At 35.9% G+C, this 17,721-nt stretch overlaps 1 protein-coding gene across 12 annotated transcripts; it reads left to right on the top strand.

The window, feature by feature from the left end:
- Positions 1–12,792: 12,792 nt before the first annotated feature.
- On the top strand, positions 12,793–16,235 carry LOC113281857. 12 transcript variants are annotated; one of them, XM_026530748.1, is made up of 6 exons: positions 12,793–13,116; positions 13,330–13,400; positions 14,420–14,464; positions 14,674–15,425; positions 15,594–16,003; positions 16,085–16,235. In XM_026530748.1, the coding sequence occupies exons 4-6, from the start codon at positions 14,727–14,729 to the stop codon at positions 16,191–16,193; spliced, it is 1,218 nt and encodes a 405-aa protein (XP_026386533.1). In that variant the 5' UTR covers positions 12,793–13,116; positions 13,330–13,400; positions 14,420–14,464; positions 14,674–14,726; the 3' UTR covers positions 16,194–16,235. The 12 variants fall into 12 exon arrangements, with proteins under 12 accessions (XP_026386533.1, XP_026386528.1, XP_026386532.1 ...); XM_026530743.1 differs by having other exon boundaries at positions 14,420–14,478; XM_026530747.1 differs by having other exon boundaries at positions 14,391–14,464.
- Positions 16,236–17,721: the final 1,486 nt, after the last annotated feature.

The following is a 17,721-nucleotide window of genomic DNA, read 5'->3' as shown; positions in this document are numbered from 1 at the left end:
ATTAAATATATTTACAAGCCTAATTTTGTTTCTTTATATCCTTTAACAAAATTTCACTCGAGAACAAACTTTTACATCCACCTACAATCTAGAAATTTTGGCCCCGTCCCTGCTTGAACGTGGGTTTTTTCCCACAGCTGAGCAACGACCCTTCCACACGGCACCTTAAGTTCAAGTTCAAATTAGTGGGAAAGACGCCGATCAGGATAACATTCCTAGATATTTAGGACATTTGGTTTCCTTAGGTTCGCGTCTTGTGCTTTTTCCTTTCTTTAAACAAAAATGATACATGCACAGAAGGGAATGCACCGAATGTGCACCGTGTGAAAGGGTGGTGGGCCCACTCATGCCCCACCCCTATCCCAACGCAGAAAAGGGACATTTGAGATCTTCAGATCCCCTCTGGGTGTCCACCTTGGCAGATGTAGCAAAGCCCTTCTTTAAACAGCTTGTCCCCCTTGTAATCTGGCAATAAGTCCACTATGAGGAAAATTATACTAATCTAATATACGAAAATGGGAAGAACGAAAAGTCTTTTAAATTTTTCAGAAAAAACAAATACAATATCGTGTCTTGTGGGTAGGTATAGTTAATATGCTCTCCAAAGGCAAGCAATTTTTAGGGTAAGAAGACAATGCAAATATGGGAATTTAAAGCTTGTTTTACCTCAAAATCGACGAACTTTAATAAGTTGGTTGACGTTAGTTAGAGTGTTGCTTTTGGAATTGAACCTCAACTACAACTACTGCAAACGCAGTACACAAAGACCTACACATATAGAAAGAAGAGGTTGGATGTATTAAATTTTGCAATCATATAAAGAAATAATCGTCCTAATTCTGCCAGGGTCAATTTTGACCCTACAAGGAAGAAACACAAAAATGAATAAAGGTCTGGTATAGCTTATACACCCTGCGACAGGTATTGAATGAATACGACCTTGATGTGAGTGGTAACACATTACAAATGGGTCTCCTCCACAGTGGTGACCTCTTTTCTCTCTCTACCTTGTATATATTTTTTGATTAATATATAATTTTTGATTTATCAAAAAAAAAAAGAAAAAAACCACAGTGGTTGAATTGGTAAATGACTATGTCCGCGTGACTTGGTAAATAAAATGTCCCTTTGGACTTTGGAGGCATCCGGTTAAAAAAAAAGACATCAAAATGTTTGCACCATAAACACAAGCAAGAAGGTGGGGTCTCGGATTTTTATTTGACATTTCTTAGGCTTAAAAGGGAGACTGTGTGGTCTTGGATTTTTATTTGACATTTCTTAGGCTTAAAATGGTGACTGATTCGACATCAAATAGTTTTTACTTATATGGATGGTTCTACATCCAAAATCTTACAGAACATTATCCTTGCTAAATTGGGGCCTATGAATTATTTCAACCAACCTAAAGAGTAGGATAAGAGATGTCTAAGTGATGGTAAAAATATTAAATTAATCTTGAAAGAAACCTTAATTATTCTAATACAAATACAAAATCATAATCACTTAATTAACAAATACAAAAATCATTAATCAAAACTGATTTTTTTTTTCAATTTCCATCAAAATCAAAACTAAAACCTAATCAATCACAAACAACAATTGAAATCTAATTTTTTTGGTTTTTTTTCCAGCACCCCAGAACAAGTGATCGAGTTAAATCCCTTTAATCCATTCCTTCTAAGAGGTACTCTACAATGATTTACCTCTAAATCTTTGAAATTCACTCATCAAATTTTCTGAAAATCCACCCAGAATCGGTTTATGTTTGCACCATATTAGTCCGATTTTGATTGATGTTACAAACAATCGGTGTTTATTGTGCACCTGCATAACCCGATTCTGGGTTGATGTGATGAACATCAACCACAGTCGGTTTATGCTAATGCACATATCAACCGATTCTGGGTTCAAGTTCGGATTTGTGTTACAGTCGAGACAACTGATTGTCAGGAATCGGATTATACGAGTGATTATAAAGTCCAATTAAGGACTTGATGATTTCAGAGAAAAATTTCCATATTTAACAATCGGTTCACATTGCATAACATGTAATCCGATTTTGGTCATCTTTTTTACTGTATCATTTCGTCTCCACAATGGATTACATATATACGTAAATGAACCGATTGTGAACTTCGTGTATTTTACTTGAACATCCAAGTGAAGGAATCGGCATATGATCATCACCAATAAAAATCGATTTTGGTCACGTACCCATCGCGCCAAAAATTTATTACGATCGTATTATATGGTGATGAACAATAACCGTTTATGATACCCAATTTGGGGATTTTACCCAGAATCGGTTTATATGGTGATATTGAATAACCGATTCTTGGAATTTATTTTGAAAACTTTTCCCTTTGTGGGCGATCTAGACATGCAAATACATGTTTGTGGATCATTACAACTCATACATGTCTATTTAAAGCATTATCACCTTCTTCTTCCCGGAGATATTTTTTTTGTGCTTGAATAATATCCTCAAGCGTTCTTTGGTTGATATGCCCTTCTTTGTTCAACAAATTATCCAATTCGGTAGGATCGAAATCATGATTATCTGATGCACCAACTTCTTCATCACTACTAGTGTCTTCATCGTCACTATAAAGTTTCATTTTTGCTAAGAGAAGCACAAACCGTAGTTTTTTCTTTTTCCCCTCTACTTCTTCTTTACCTCCAAACCTTAAAAGAGGAAATGAATTTCTACTCTAATCCTCACATTATAATCAAACTCAGACACTAATTAATTTAACTAATACTAACTTAATTAATCATCACTAATGAATAAGGGCATATTAGCCATTAACATAGATAGGAGGATAAGGGGTTTCTAGATATTACTTCTTAATGACCCATTTTGTTTTTTAGTCATAGGCCCCAATTTAGCCAGGATCATTATGATTTCTTTACTGTTAAATATTGATCATTCGTGCAGATAAGTAATCGTCCATGCAGTTCACCTCCTTGTTTGGCTATCTAGATGATTATTAAGATGTGATCATGCTTCAAAAGAAACTAAAAAAAAATTAAGTTGTGAGTCAAATTTATTTTTCATGGTTGCATATGGAACGTGGATGAAAACTCTTTAACACAGATGGATATGAGGCAGAGATATGCAATAGAGAAATTTTTTTTTTTTTTTTTTTTTTGAAATAAAAATCACAATCCATTAGGAAATCTTACATGTTTAGCTTCTGCAACTGTATTGTAGAAGTTGTCTCTTAATTAAATTAGGAGGAGTTACATACCACATAATATTACACATACGATTACGTGCAAACTCAGCTAGCTTATCTGCTGGATAGTTACAAGTTCTTTGGACATAAGTTATTTTACAAGATGTAAGCAAATGAAGCATATGTCTAGTATACTTATGTTGATGGCGGATTTTTGACAAAGACTAAAATTATACTTTTGTATATTTTTGACCTAGCTTCAGACGAGTATATGAAATTCATATATTATGATTTAGATATGAAAGTTCATGTCACAATGATCTCTGACTGAGTGTGTAGCCTCTTCAGAGCACGCATGAATATGTAATTATTGAAGCCTCTCAACTGAGCTTTCAATATTCTGCATATTTCATCAGTTATACTATGCAGTTCCAGTAACTTCTGTATAAAATCGAGAACGATTGGACGACTCCTAGATAGATTGACCACTAGTATATAGAAATAACGTCTTCAGGATGTCATAAATGTTCCCTGACTATGCAGAATAAACGTTCAGAACGAGTATGATGCCTCCACATCTCATACCTCGATTCTCGAATAAATATAATGCTCCTAGACAGATTAGTTGCTAGTATAGAGCCATCAGTTAAGTATTCATCAATTGAATTCCTAGAAAATATTCTATTTTCATCACCATATTTTATTACTTAAATTCACGGCTTTTCTCAGCTGAATTCCACAGATTAGTAATAAATATTCTCTTTTCGGGCATATGGGCCACCACCGAGTAAGCCCCGAAAAAATGGTGCGAGTATACTTAGTAATAATGCACGAACGAGCACCCAAAATATGGACGAATGAGGACATATGGAGACCCATATATGCGAAATATGAAATAAAAAATAAATAAAGAAGGTGCGCGGAACCGGGCCCACCGGTCGGCCGATCATATGCCGCGGCTGGTCCCACAATTCTTTACTTCTTTTATTTTATATTATATTTCTTGGTTTCCATAATCCTTGACTCCCACATTCGTGCAAACTCTTAGTTCTGCATATTTTTTCAAATATTGCTCGATTCTCCAAAAAGCATAGTCCACGACCATTGGGTCTTTTTCACCAATAAATATTAAAATACTATTATTAAAATATTGGACGTGTGAGCAAAACCTTACTTTCTCATTCATGCAAAAATTGGGAATTTCAATCAAGATCAAACTCTTCTGAAAATACAAAATATTGCACAAACGTTCAACAAAAATACCAAAAAATTCTCAGGAATGGACGCATGTCGACATGGTGGCCTGTGCACCACCATGGCCGAACCTGGACGGTCCACTTGGCCATCACAGTGGACCGGTCCCATGTTCCTTAATACATTTTGGATAATCCTCCACTTTGATAATCCTCCATATATTGGATAATCCTCCATATTTTGGTGAATCCTCCTCCACTAGTTGGACAATTCTCCATACACCGCTCAACCGGTATCTCCACCACCAATAGCCGGTCCTCACCCATTGGTTGGTAATGTCTCTACCCACATTGGACAACTATCCATCTCCAGGATCCATGGATTCCTAAAATAAGGTTTCAGATATATGATAATTCTGATAAACATCAATAATTTTCATATTGATCCAGCTATCAATATTTAATTCATATTTAATCTTCGGTCATGGTACCAACATTTTTGTTGCTCAACTGTCCGAGAAACAACATGACATTGGATGGCCATCCACTTGGTCGACCATCCAATATTTCGTTGGACAACCATCGATATCTAATATTTAGCAATACTCAAATTCCTACTTTGTCATTCGACAATTCATGACATAGTAGATCAGGGATGAGTACTCTACATAACTCAGCAATATATGATTTCCTGTCTAATACTAGACATATCAGAATAGGTCCATGATCGAGCAATCTCATTAGACCGATGTTCATCAATCCATATCATCAAAGCATCATTACTGCCTCCGCCGATAAAATGATATATCACAATTCATCAGACTCGACGTCTATGTATTATTTTTGTCCCAGTAGACATCTTATGCTCAATTCATTATAACATGAGTCACATAGCATATCACATTCGACAATTATGAGACCATCCGTGAAGTACGAACCGGGAATGCTTTTTTTGTTTGAAAGGTGTAGGGCTGAGATGAATGATATATCACAATTCATCAGACTCAACGTCTATGCATTATTGCTGTCCCAACAGACATCTTATGCTCAATTCATTATAACATGAATCACAGAGCATATCACATTCGATAATTATGATCGACTCATCAAAGCTAAGACTCATGATCTAGCCAAGTCAACAATTGACCACTCGAATACACGTCTACCTTGCAGACTCCACATACATGAGATATCAATCGTGTTACATGAGGGATATTCATTAGGGTTTTGGTGTGGCGGCCTATAGCACGTGCGATGTAACATTATATCCACTATGAGAAATGTAAGTAAGTCGTGCTAGCAGTTGAAGGAGTTATCAAAGTAGTGGATGGAAAATCAACCAAGTCTCCCACGCAATGTAGAACTGGTTCAATCACGATTTCCCACTCCCATATTCTTCCACTCCTCTGCAACCGTCACACTTACTGGAGATCAATGTGTTAACTACTTATGCAATATAAATAGGTTCATCAACCTATGATTTTACAACAGAACTTAACTTAACTTAACTCAACAGATCTCAGTCGAACATTACTGAATAAAACTCAATCAATCTGATCAGAATTCACTGACGGTTCATCAAACTTGCAGAAGTCTCCAGGACATCCACAATCCTTCAATCATCATTGATCTCACATAATTCTCATCCTACCTCTTGCATATCGACCCTCATCCCTCTTTATGACCGAATTGACTCTGGAATGGCCATTGTCTTAGTTTAGGCCGGATTCATACAGATTGATCTCTTAAAGTCAAATCACTCTCGTGGAGTGCATCTGTTAAAGGTTTAGGAAATTTGCTCAATCGACGATTCTTCATATGCACGACTCTCCACTTTTCCTCAAAAACCAGCAAATCGGTTTTACCCATCAACAACTTGATAAGATTAAAGTTTTCGCTTTTACATCATAATTCACACCTATAGATAGCTTCAGCCAGACCTTTATTATCTGTTTGTACTAGTAGATTTTTATATTGATTTTGTTGAGCCCACTTCAGACTTTTCAATAGAGATATTTACCATTTTCCCATCACGAAGAAGATCAAGAGTAATACTTTGTATGTATCTATTTTAATTTTTCCCTGAAGAATTCTGTATTTATATAGTAGTCGGTTGCAATTAGATTCCTGATTAAACTTGAGACCCAAATTTATAGGTGGAAAGTAAAAGTAAGCATGATAAACTTTTTCCATGGCGAGCTGGATCGTGTAAGCTACTTCTCAGCACATCGTTTCTCAAATTATTGTTACATGAATTTACAGTATACACGTTGGTTTCCGATGTTCCCTCTCAAGTTGGAGTCGTAACAGAGATGTCGCGTATGCCAAACTTGTTGATTATACGTTGACTATGTTGTTCTCCTAAACCTTTCATGAATATTTATGCTAGTTGGTCATAGGATGTGACATGAATAGGAGCTATTAATCCTTACTAAAAATCTTTCACTTACAGAGTGACAAAGAGTCCCAAAGAGTGAGTACTTTGTATCGATATATAAAAAGGTAGAATAAATAAGAGTTCCAAAAAATCAAGTATTCATTACTAACCTTTAATGAAGTTCCTGATAGATGTTTTCGTGTAGTCTTGAATATTCAGTATTCAAGGATAGCTTTGATTTTGTATTATACTAGCTAAACACTAGTCCAAAACCGATTTTATGGACACAATCAATAATGTGTTTTGGGACTTTGACATCTAAACAACTAACTTGACATGGTTCAACCGGGAAATGCAGCAGAGAGGTAGCCAAATACAAACACAAAAATGCTTCTATAAATATAGCTAAGAAAAGGCATGCAAGGTTTGAAAGGAAATGGCTAGCATATTAGGAAAGACATTCCATATTTTGCCACAAAAATGCTTAAAGCAAGCAGATATCTAATAACGTCAACTCTCTCATTGTTGATGGCTTTATTTGTCACAACAAAGATATTATTAATAATGAAGCTAAAAAATACTTTTTTCTTTTGTTCGAAGACCATGTACACTATAGACCAAAATTTGATGATTTGGTTATGCCTTTTATTAGTGTACATGATAACGTTATACTTGAAAAAACCTTTTGAGGAAGATAAAGTCAAAAAGGTTATCTAGCAGTTTGATTTTAACAAGTCTCTAGGTATTGATGGATTCACTTACATAGTTTTTTGTTAAAGTTGTTTGGCCATCAAACACGACGTGATGCAGGCTATTAAAGAATTAGAGACTTGTGCAAAGCTGGATTAGAGACTAACTTGCACAAATATAATACTTATTTATAAGTGTGAAGAAGATGTTACAATATGCAATTTTAGACCCCTAAGTCTAATTGGTAGTGTATACAAGATTATCTCTAAGTTTTTGACATTCATATTGAAATTGGTTCTTCCCTTTGTACTTTCATATTTCAAGGGGCCTTGTAGATTGGTAAGAAAATTACTGATGGAATTGTAATTGCATCAAAACTCATTGATTCAAGAGAAAGAGTTAAGGTCCCAGGTTTAGTAGTTAAAGTGGATTTAGCAAAAACTTTTGACATTTTTAAGTGGAGTTGATTAGATGTCACAACAAAAAGATTTGGATTTGGTAATACGTAAAGAAATTGAATCAAATGGTGTGTGTCTAATATCAGATTTGATGTGGCAACTAATGGTCAATTTTCTGATCTCTTCAGAAATGGAAAAAGTGTTAGACATGGTGATCCAATTTTACATGTTATATTAAGGGGATGGAGATTCTTTTTTCTTATGATAAAACGAGTTGCTTCTGTTGGTTTAGTGAATATCTCAGACCTTCTACTAATAAGGTTACCATCTATCACCTTCAGTTTCCAGATGACCTTATAAACTTTATTGATGATGGTGTGGAGAAGTTTGAAAATTGAATTTTGATATCAAAGGTAGTAAATTTTTTAATAGAAAATGTTTATTTTCTTCATTTTTTGACATTCAAAAGTTAAACTAAATCGTTTAAAAAATATAAAATAATATTGTCGTTCAAGATGAACCGATTCATTTTGAGAAATTTGAGAAAAGTTTTGTTGGCTCAACAGGAAGATGAAGGGACAAGATTAATACAATGTTGTTTTTTATAAATACAAGCAAACTTATAATGTTCTTTTTCATTATTTGGATGCCCTTAAACCCGCTTGCGAGGTTTTTAGAGTTGTACGAGTCATGAGTCTTAAGAGATCTGCCCTTAAACCTGGGTGCCCTTAAACATGCTTGCGAGGTTTTTAGAGTTGTACGAGTCATGAGTCCCAAGAGATTTTCCCTTAAACCTGCTTGTATGGTTTTTAGAATCGTACGAGTCACGACTCCAAAGAGATTCGAACTCCCCTCGACTTGTTGTTATTAGTGTGTCAAGCTTTCAACCATAGTGCCACGTAAGTTTATTTGTTGTTAATGAACTTATGTTGGAGTTTATGCATACACATCTTATAATATGAACATATATATTTATTTTATTTGATGATTAAATGCATATTAAAAGAAAAGAGAGGTTGTACAAAAAGAAGAATGTACTAAGAGTACAAGGCTTTAAGATAAATCAAAGCCAGGCACAAAGGGGTTCTAGGCACAGAGTCATCGAAGTACAACACAATTAAGTGAGTTTCTAGACAAAAAAGCTATCCCAATTACATACTTAATCACCAAGGGGAGTCACAGCATATGTCTTCATCCAAGAGAAAACTAAGACTTTGATTGAATATGCCACTTGATTAGATGATATATTCTTGTCCAATAAAACTAGATTTTTATGCGAAAATCTAGTAGGTATTTACATAATGACTCATGTATCCTTAAAGAAAATTCTTATCTAAAGGTCCGCCAATTAGATTATATACTATTGAGGCAAAATCCAACTCCAACCTGCAACTGCAAGTTTGACTTCCCTCCAAACTGCAGAGGAATCCTGACAACGCAAAAGAAGATGGTTTGTCGATGTATGAGATGATTCACATAACCCACATTGACCTGAAGTAACAATACCTCTGTGCATAAGGATTTCCTTGATGCCAACCCCGTTGAGAAAGGCATAACACACAAAGAAGCAAATTCTTGTACGAATGTGAGAATGTCATGTAAAGTTACTAGCGACAGAAGGATTAAGTTTAATCAAAACTTTTAGTAACCATTAGTAACAATCTTTTACATTGAAAACTTTGGTAGGAGCTGACTTCCAAGAATATAAGCTTTGATGGATAAGAATATCGCTGGAGAAATACCAACCAGTTGAAGGAAAAGGCACATGTTAACAAACCGTTGGTGTACATAAAGATCTTTGAAAACCCATATTCTAGTTTTGCTGGACATCAACCACAATATGATTGTTAACTGAGCCATCCTTTTAATTCTTAATAATCTCAGAAGAGAAACAGCTAGTGGCTTACAACCACACCAAGCATCAAACCAAAACGAAAAACTTTTCCCCACTTCCAACTATAATATCCAATTTTTTGTGACAAACCCCTGAAAGTTCCGGAATAACAACCCAATAGCTATAACCACAAGCTAAAACCACAAATTGCGACAACATCCTAGCTGGATTCAGATTGCATTTTTTTCGTAATTAATTGAACCCAAAGACTATCCTTCTGATTAGAAAAAATACAAAGCCAGAAATTGCAGAAACACTCACCCATATTCTTGGTGTCAAAACAATGTCTTCTAGAGAAAGGTACCTTGGATCTCCTCTCATACTTGGTCACTCTAAACAGGCCGGAAGCTTTCAAAACCATTGAAGAGAACTTTCAAAACAAGTATACTTCTTGGTCTTCTACTTCCTTAACTCAAGCTGGCAGAAGTACTATGGTTAAACATGTTCTTAATTCTATTCCCATATACCAAATGGGTACTTTCAAGATTCCTTCACAGCTTCTCAACAAGCTCACTACTATCCAAAGAAAGTTCTTTTGGGGGTACAATGCCAATAGAGGTTATAATCCTATAGGTTGGAATATAAAATCTACAAGCCAAAGGACATGGGTGGTCTGGCCTTCAGAGATCTAGAAATGCTTAATCTAGCATTGCTCACTAAACTAGCATAAAGACTCTGCACTGAAAAAGATTCACTTTGGTGCCAAATCATGTAAAGCAAGTACTTCACAAATGGTGATATTCTACATAAAAAATTTGAAGCAAAAAACTGTTCTTATACATGGAATGGTATAACAAAGGGTCTTGTCATTATTCAAGATAATATCTTCATGGAAGTTAATAATGGGAAGAAGACTAAGATCTGGCTTGATAGATGGATACCAGGACTACTTCAACCACCTACTCCAGTTAATGATTTTCACAAATTTTATCAAAATGTGGATGAATTACTTCTGCCAAACACCAACAACTGGATGCCAGCTAAAGATGGGAAGTTCTCAGTCAAGAGTGCCTATAAGATGCTAACCACGGCTGACGGAAACATTCAAGTCAATGGAAGAATCATACAAACTTCTACTTGGAAAGATTTATGGCACTGCAGCATTGCACACATGATTAAAGTTTTTACTTGGAAAAGCATTCATGGTATTTATTCTACTAGATCCAAGATTGCACCGTGTAATGATTCCACTGAAACGTAGTGTGGAATTTGTGGCATTATTCTGGAAACCATAGAGCATGTTCTGTTTGAGTGTAATTACTCAAAGAGAGTCTGGAGATGACTCAATATTGATATTGAAGCTGAAAGACATGGTCACAATAGTGTCTCAGAATGGACAAAGAGTTGGTTTTCAGGCAATCTCAGAGCTACAAATGAGAAATGGTTGTTCACGTTAATGATTGGATCATGAGTTATCTGGAAAGACAGATGCGATGCTGTCTTTCAAGGAGTATCTCTTAATCCCTCTAACTCTGTGCATAAGATTAATTTCTACTTAAATTCTCATCTGCATAATAATGACATGCATTCCCATAGTCCTGCATCCACTGCATTTTCTCGTTGGAAACCCCCTATGCAAGATACACTTAAATTCAATATTGATGCTTCTTTTGACCATGACACTAACCAACTTGTCACGGGTATTGTGCAGGTACCTATCAAGGAATCAAAGGACATTACACATATGGAATTCTAAGTCCTGAAGCTGGGGAATGCATGGCTCTGGACCAGAGAATTGCAGCTAAACAAGATTCACATTGAAGCAAATGCTAAATTAGTTATCAATCTATATTGGAGAACACCCTCTTGAATGGGAGAATAGAAACATTCTGAAAGAGATTAAACATTTAAGTGCTAGCTTTAATTTTTACAAGTTTTCTTTTATTAGTAGAAATGACAATCAACTGGCTGATGTTATAGCTAGAACTATTAGAGAATCAGCATCAACACTGCTCTATCTTAATAATTTTTCCAGCTGATATTTGTAGCCTTTTGGCTAGAGACCAGCAAGGCTCTCCTTTTTAATCAACAAAATTCCAGTTTATCAAAAAACTTAGTAAAGGAGCCATATTCATCACTTCCAAAATTTTAATACCAAAATTCCCACAATCAAATGGCTTTCACTGCATATATGTTTCATTATTTTTGTTTCCCTGGGTAATAGAAAAATGACAAGTCTTATGAATATATGCATTTTCTTATTTTTAGTTTCTGAGCTAGATGTAAAAATGATTCACCATTTAACATGCACTTTGATTTTTAGACATCGTGTTGCAATTTATGATTATGTCTGCTTATTTTTGTTCCTAGAATGTTTGGCTCGCGTATAATAATACGTAAACAATGTGTGAATACTAATCTTTCGAATCCAATTATTTTTTGTGAATATGATCAGCCAGTGTCTCTAACCTTTACCTTTACCATGAGAATTCAACCCCTGCCAACTAGGCCATTCCGAGTTGGTTTCCGATTACTTTACTTGAGCTAATTCTCATGATTTAGGGTTTCAAACAAACGGGAAGACAAAAGACCACTGCTGACTGCTGAGTGCTGAGATGTGGTTGATATCACCCTGTGCGTCACTCCACTTAAACACCTATGTAAAGCTCTTTATCCAATCCAAAAACACTTTAAAGAGAAAGCTACTACCATTCTTGAGTAGAATGTGAACATGCACTTTTGACGGCTTTTGCAGAGAAACTACTCATCTAATAATCCAAGGGCATATATATATCCTATCATCAGCCCAATCAAAATTGACTCACAGTCTCATACTCCAAAACGCCATGGATACGGACAAAGTACTAAAAATATTCCGAGAAGTGCATTAACATATTCACTTGGTTGACCATTAAAGTATGACTGGAGCCCAGACCCGCACGAGTCTCTTAACTCGCCACCTACACACTGTAACAGTATCTTAAATCTCACACCACAAACATCCACATGTCAACAGATCATTGACTGACAAAAAGAGGTTAAACTGGGTCCCATCATCATCGTTGGCGCTTTATAAAACGAAAGTATCTCTACACTTTCAATCTTCGGCTCTTCCACTTTGTCATAAATTATCCGGCAAATTGTTATTTTCCGGCAACAGAAAAGGAAATCCTGTTTTGTTTTGTCATATTTCCGGTTCGCTGTTTTGAAACAGTGGGGTAGTTGTAAGTTGATGAATTTTAAACTTTAAACCCCCTATAAAAAATGGTGTAGAATCCCTGAAATCGAGGAGTATTTGGAGATCCAATAACAAACTCTGATTCAAAGTACAAAACATTTTCAGAAGAATGGATAGTTTCTCAGAATCCTGCAGTACATTAGAAGATCTTAAACTGAAAATCTTGGTGATGATCAAAACAAACCAAAAACCAGAAGAAATATCCAGGTCAGCAGTAGTAGTAATATCAAAAGACAAACGCAAACGTTTTCTGCAATAGTAGTTAGTAGTAGTTTCTTAGTTTTTATGATATTTAATGCTAAGAAAAAACTGCTGTATTTATTTAGAGATGATAAGTACTAATTTAATGAGTCTATCTATCTACCTCTCTATTTGATTATGTGTTTGTTCTCACTTCTTTTCTGTTTACAATTTATGCAGACCGGAACAGTGAAAAAAAAAAACTCAAAAGGGGATAATTTTTTGAAGGTGCAATATTTTATGAAAAAAAGGTATAATTAATCTTTTTGTTTTTGTTTTCTGTGACTGAGAATTTTGTTTAGATCTCTGATTTAATCTCAATTTAATAATCTTGGTTATGAGTTAAAAGGGTCTGTTTGGATAATCTTTGAAAGAGCCTGTAAATGGCTTTTTTACACAGTTGAGCATTAGATTAATGCTGACAGCCTAACATTTAGAATGTTGGATTTGGTCCCATGATCTTTATCATTTAAGAGAAAAGCATATGAATGTCCTTTTTAGTTTGTTAACTATCATTTTCGCAAAATTTTTTGCCTTTCTTTTCTTTTCTTTTATACTCTTGAGTGTACTCATTACTGATGTTAATTTGATCTTATTGCTTCTTAAGTATTTGTAGTTGGTGGTTTCCCGATGGAATTTACAATACGCTTGCTTTGTTGGTGATTAATTGAGTGCATCTTCTTTTTTATACTAGTATTAATCTTGATTTGATTGTCGAACTAAATCGGGGATAATTGTTTTGTACTGTACATTACATTTGTTTTATCATTTATAATGACTTTTCATAATCTTTTAGCAAAACAAATGGCTAAATTAAATAAGTAGAGATTTGAAGATTTATAGCGAGCTTACTTAAAGAGAGAAGGAAGAGTGTAAGAGGGAAAGATATCATAATCTCTTGCTGTTTTTGGTATACGATTCGTAGTTTATAAAGGTGGTTTCCCTGCTTGGTGTTGATCAAGTATCTGTTGTTTTCTCATATGCTGCTGGTTTGTAATGGCATAAATGTATGTTTCTTTCACGCAACATTATTCGATTGAGTTAATTTTTCTTGAGTATATTCTGTACCTAGAAGAGTTGTAATTTCTATAAGAATTTGTCAGTTCTCTCATGTATAATGGGTATTTCTACTGCGAATACTTTGAAACTACAAATTTAGGTTGTAGAACTGAAGTCCTGTACGTGCTTGGATATTTTTGAGATTAAGGTGTTAGCAGGTTGATTTTCTCCGATTCTTTCAGGTCGGATAACTGATTGGTCATATCTGCAGGGGGAGTTCTGCAGCTGTGCTTCTAAGGAATCGTTCCCAGTTTATGTAAAATCACATAAGTTACTAATATTCTACTCTTCTTTCATGGAGTTTTCAATATTCTAAGCATCCTTTCTTTTTCCCAAATGATATCTTAGGTTTGCAACGTTATTTCATAGTCAGCTCGCAAGATTTTACATTTACAACATACATGTACTGGATCCCTTAAAATGTTCAGCATGTTCTAAAGTACCTAAATTGAAATCTGTGTGCAGATAGTGGTGGTATGAACTCTCTTAAATCCTTAATGTGTTGCTAGAAGAATTCAATGGAGGCTGGACAGCTGATCAAAGATAATGAGATTATTGGAAACCACAGGCATGAGGATGCCTCTGATTTTCAAGGCCAAAAGTCCGAGAGAGATGAAAGTCCATTGGAACCTAGGAGGAAACATATTGATAACCTGCCAAGGCTGCGCGATTTAATGGACATGGAAGATCAAAAAGATGTCAGAGATAACCAATTAAGAGTTACAATGCCTCAAAATATTATTCCAGTCGGCGACATCGATTTGTTTGAGAAAGAAACAAAAAATTATGCCCAAAAGAATGCTACCCAGTGTGAAGTGCCTGAGATGATAGTTTATTTGAAGGAAACATCTAATCATGCTGTTAACATCCGCTTTGATGATGAAGTACCTTCTTGTGACAAGACTGCAGTGGAAAATAAAGAGGCGAACCACAGTTCAGACTTATGCTTCTCAAGCTGCACCTCAGATGTACACAGTGATTTAATAAAAGTAATCATGGAAGACTTACCATCCAATTCAGATGCAATGGGTGAACATGATACCAAGAATTTGATGGAGGATGGCGAAGGCAAGTTCAATTTTACAGATGGACTTGGAAGTGTCTCATGCAGTGAGAAGTTTGTGACTATGGATGTGCTTCCTGTAAGAAAAAAGGAAATGGATATACTCCAATTCGAGGCACTTGATGACGATGGAGATATGCAACAATCTGATCAGGTACTTGTTCCATAGAATTTATACCTTTTAACTTCTGAAGCATTTCTTTTATATGTTAGCGACCAGCCATTTTATCGATAACCTTGTACTGTTAATAGAACATGTTAGGTGAGTGTTCATGACCAATGACACCTAGAGTGTTATGGACTTTACTGTGTCTGATTACAGGATACATATGAAGAGGTGAATTCATCAAGCTCCAGTTTGTTTTGTGCTGCTGAAGCAAGCAACTGTGGCAATGTAGAAGAGACCTCTTCAAATGTTTATTTAGAGAGCGATAGTTTCACTATAAATCCTGGTTCTCCACCTCGATTAGAAAGTGATATTAGCGGGGAGCAAACACATTCGGAACTTGTTCACACCTTAACAACTCCAGCTGGGGAAGATAGTTTGGGGGAGCTCAGATCAGCTTCAAGCAGAAGCATTTTAACTCAACATGGTCAAGGAGAATCAAGTTTTTCTGCGCTGGATAATCCAGCAGCCCTGGTTACTCGCTCAGGGCGGATAGCCTACTCCGGTCGCATTTCTCTTAGGTCCGATAGCAGCACGACAAGCACTCGCTCCTTTGCCTTCCCTATGTACGTAGATTACTCTTTTCTCTCTTGGTCTCTCAATTTGGGAAACTAAAACAAATTCCACTGTCTACTGTCCACAAACAGATTACAAGCCGACTGGCACACCAGCCCTGTGAGAATGGCGAAAGCTGATCGGAGGCATTATCGGAAGCACCAGCGCTGGAAGCTATCTCTTCTATGCTGTAAATTCTGAAAATTATCAATTCAAATCAAGTATTGACATTACCAGCCTCAATCATATTTTTCTCATGATAGTTGAACTCTCTAATTTTATTTTATTTTTTGCTCTCAAATTTCACATCTTTCTTCAAATGCCTGCGGCTTTTTTTTTTTTTAGTAATTTGCTCTATCAATTGAGAGCAAAATCTGTTTCCTTTGGATTACCACTTTGCACTTTGGATTGCCCTTACAGTGTGAAAAACCCTGATATATTACCACTTCGAATTTGGCAGTTTCCTAGAAAAGAAATTTCTATGTCATGCCAAGATTTTGTGCCCATTCTTTATTCGAAACAGCTTATGCACACGCACTAGATACTTTGCAAACAAATGCTTTGTAAGCTTGATTCTAATTGTCAGAAGCAGGATCTCAAACAGTTGTTGTGCACATGATATATCCATCTTTTTTCTTCTTTACCGAGGTATAGTTCACATAGTGTAACATTCAGAACTGCAAAATATGAAATTCAAATTTTGATTATACATTGAAAAAGCAAGAGCAGAGACAATTAATATCTTGCAAAGAGATGGATAAGATACTACGACTTCAAAAACATTACACATTCGTCAGCCTAGCCTCTCCCAGGATGGAAGATAGACAACACTCTTAAATAGCATCTGGAAGTCGATCACCTACCGGAGTGAACAAACATAGCCACAGCCGCCACCGCTAATTATTAGTTGAACCAATTTTATCTTCTACTTGATTCATCGAATTATCCAAATGTCTTGTGGGACTTATGCCAGGCCCTGGGTGTTGTCTTAGAGACATGAGCACTAGGGTTGTGCAACGGACGGATGCGGATTAGGGGTCATCCTCGTCCAATCCGCAAAAGTTGCAGATTTGAAAAATCCAACCGTGTCCGATCTAATCACCCGCAAAATTAATAACCGCGGATCAACGGATAATACGGGCCGGATGCGGATTAATGGCCGATTTAGTTTAAAAAACAAAAATATTTACTTTTCTTTAAGTTTATCCTGTTCATGACGTAAAGCTTATATAAGCAGCTTATCCTGTTCATGCCAGAGGAACAAGCTGTTGGTGGCGCCCAAGCAGCACAACGAGCTGCTCCTGCTGTCGTTCGAATAAGAACAATGTAAGATATTCTCCCGTCGGATCATTTTCGAAAAAACAAAAACTCCCATCAGATCTCGTGGGTCCTAGACTACCAACCACAGTACACACAATCTGAAATTATTTGATTGTGTATGTAGAGTTTAAGCCTCGTTATTGCAACAAGCTGGTTAATAAAATTTGGCTATTCATATTACAGACTTTCTTGAGTTTGAAACAATGCAAAGCCGACCCGGAAGAAGAGATAAGAGAAGTGACTGTTGCGGCTTTGGTAGCCATTGCCTTGCAAAGGATAGTGCCATCTCAGGTGGATCATGGAGCTTTTTACCTTGGAATTTTGATATCTTGTTGATGTTTTCTTGATCTTTCTTCTTGCCCTACGGTGCAGATAAGTCCGCGGATTTCAAAGTCCAACCGCAACCAAA

This window comes from Papaver somniferum, chromosome 5 (assembly GCF_003573695.1).
Source record: "Papaver somniferum cultivar HN1 chromosome 5, ASM357369v1, whole genome shotgun sequence".
NCBI classification, from domain to species: Eukaryota; Viridiplantae; Streptophyta; class Magnoliopsida; order Ranunculales; family Papaveraceae; genus Papaver; species Papaver somniferum.
This window is presented reverse-complemented; position numbering and strand designations above follow the sequence as displayed.

Bases quoted from the DNA above. Each gene is read 5' to 3' on its own strand.
- LOC113281857 (XM_026530750.1), top strand. From the start codon at position 14,727: ATGGAGGCTGGACAGCTGATCAAAGATAATGAGATTATTGGAAACCAC. The intron at 15,426-15,593 runs GTACTTGTTCCA...GTCTGATTACAG, and splicing joins ATATGCAACAATCTGATCAG to GATACATATGAAGAGGTGAA. The intron at 16,004-16,084 runs GTACGTAGATTA...GTCCACAAACAG, and splicing joins CGCTCCTTTGCCTTCCCTAT to ATTACAAGCCGACTGGCACA.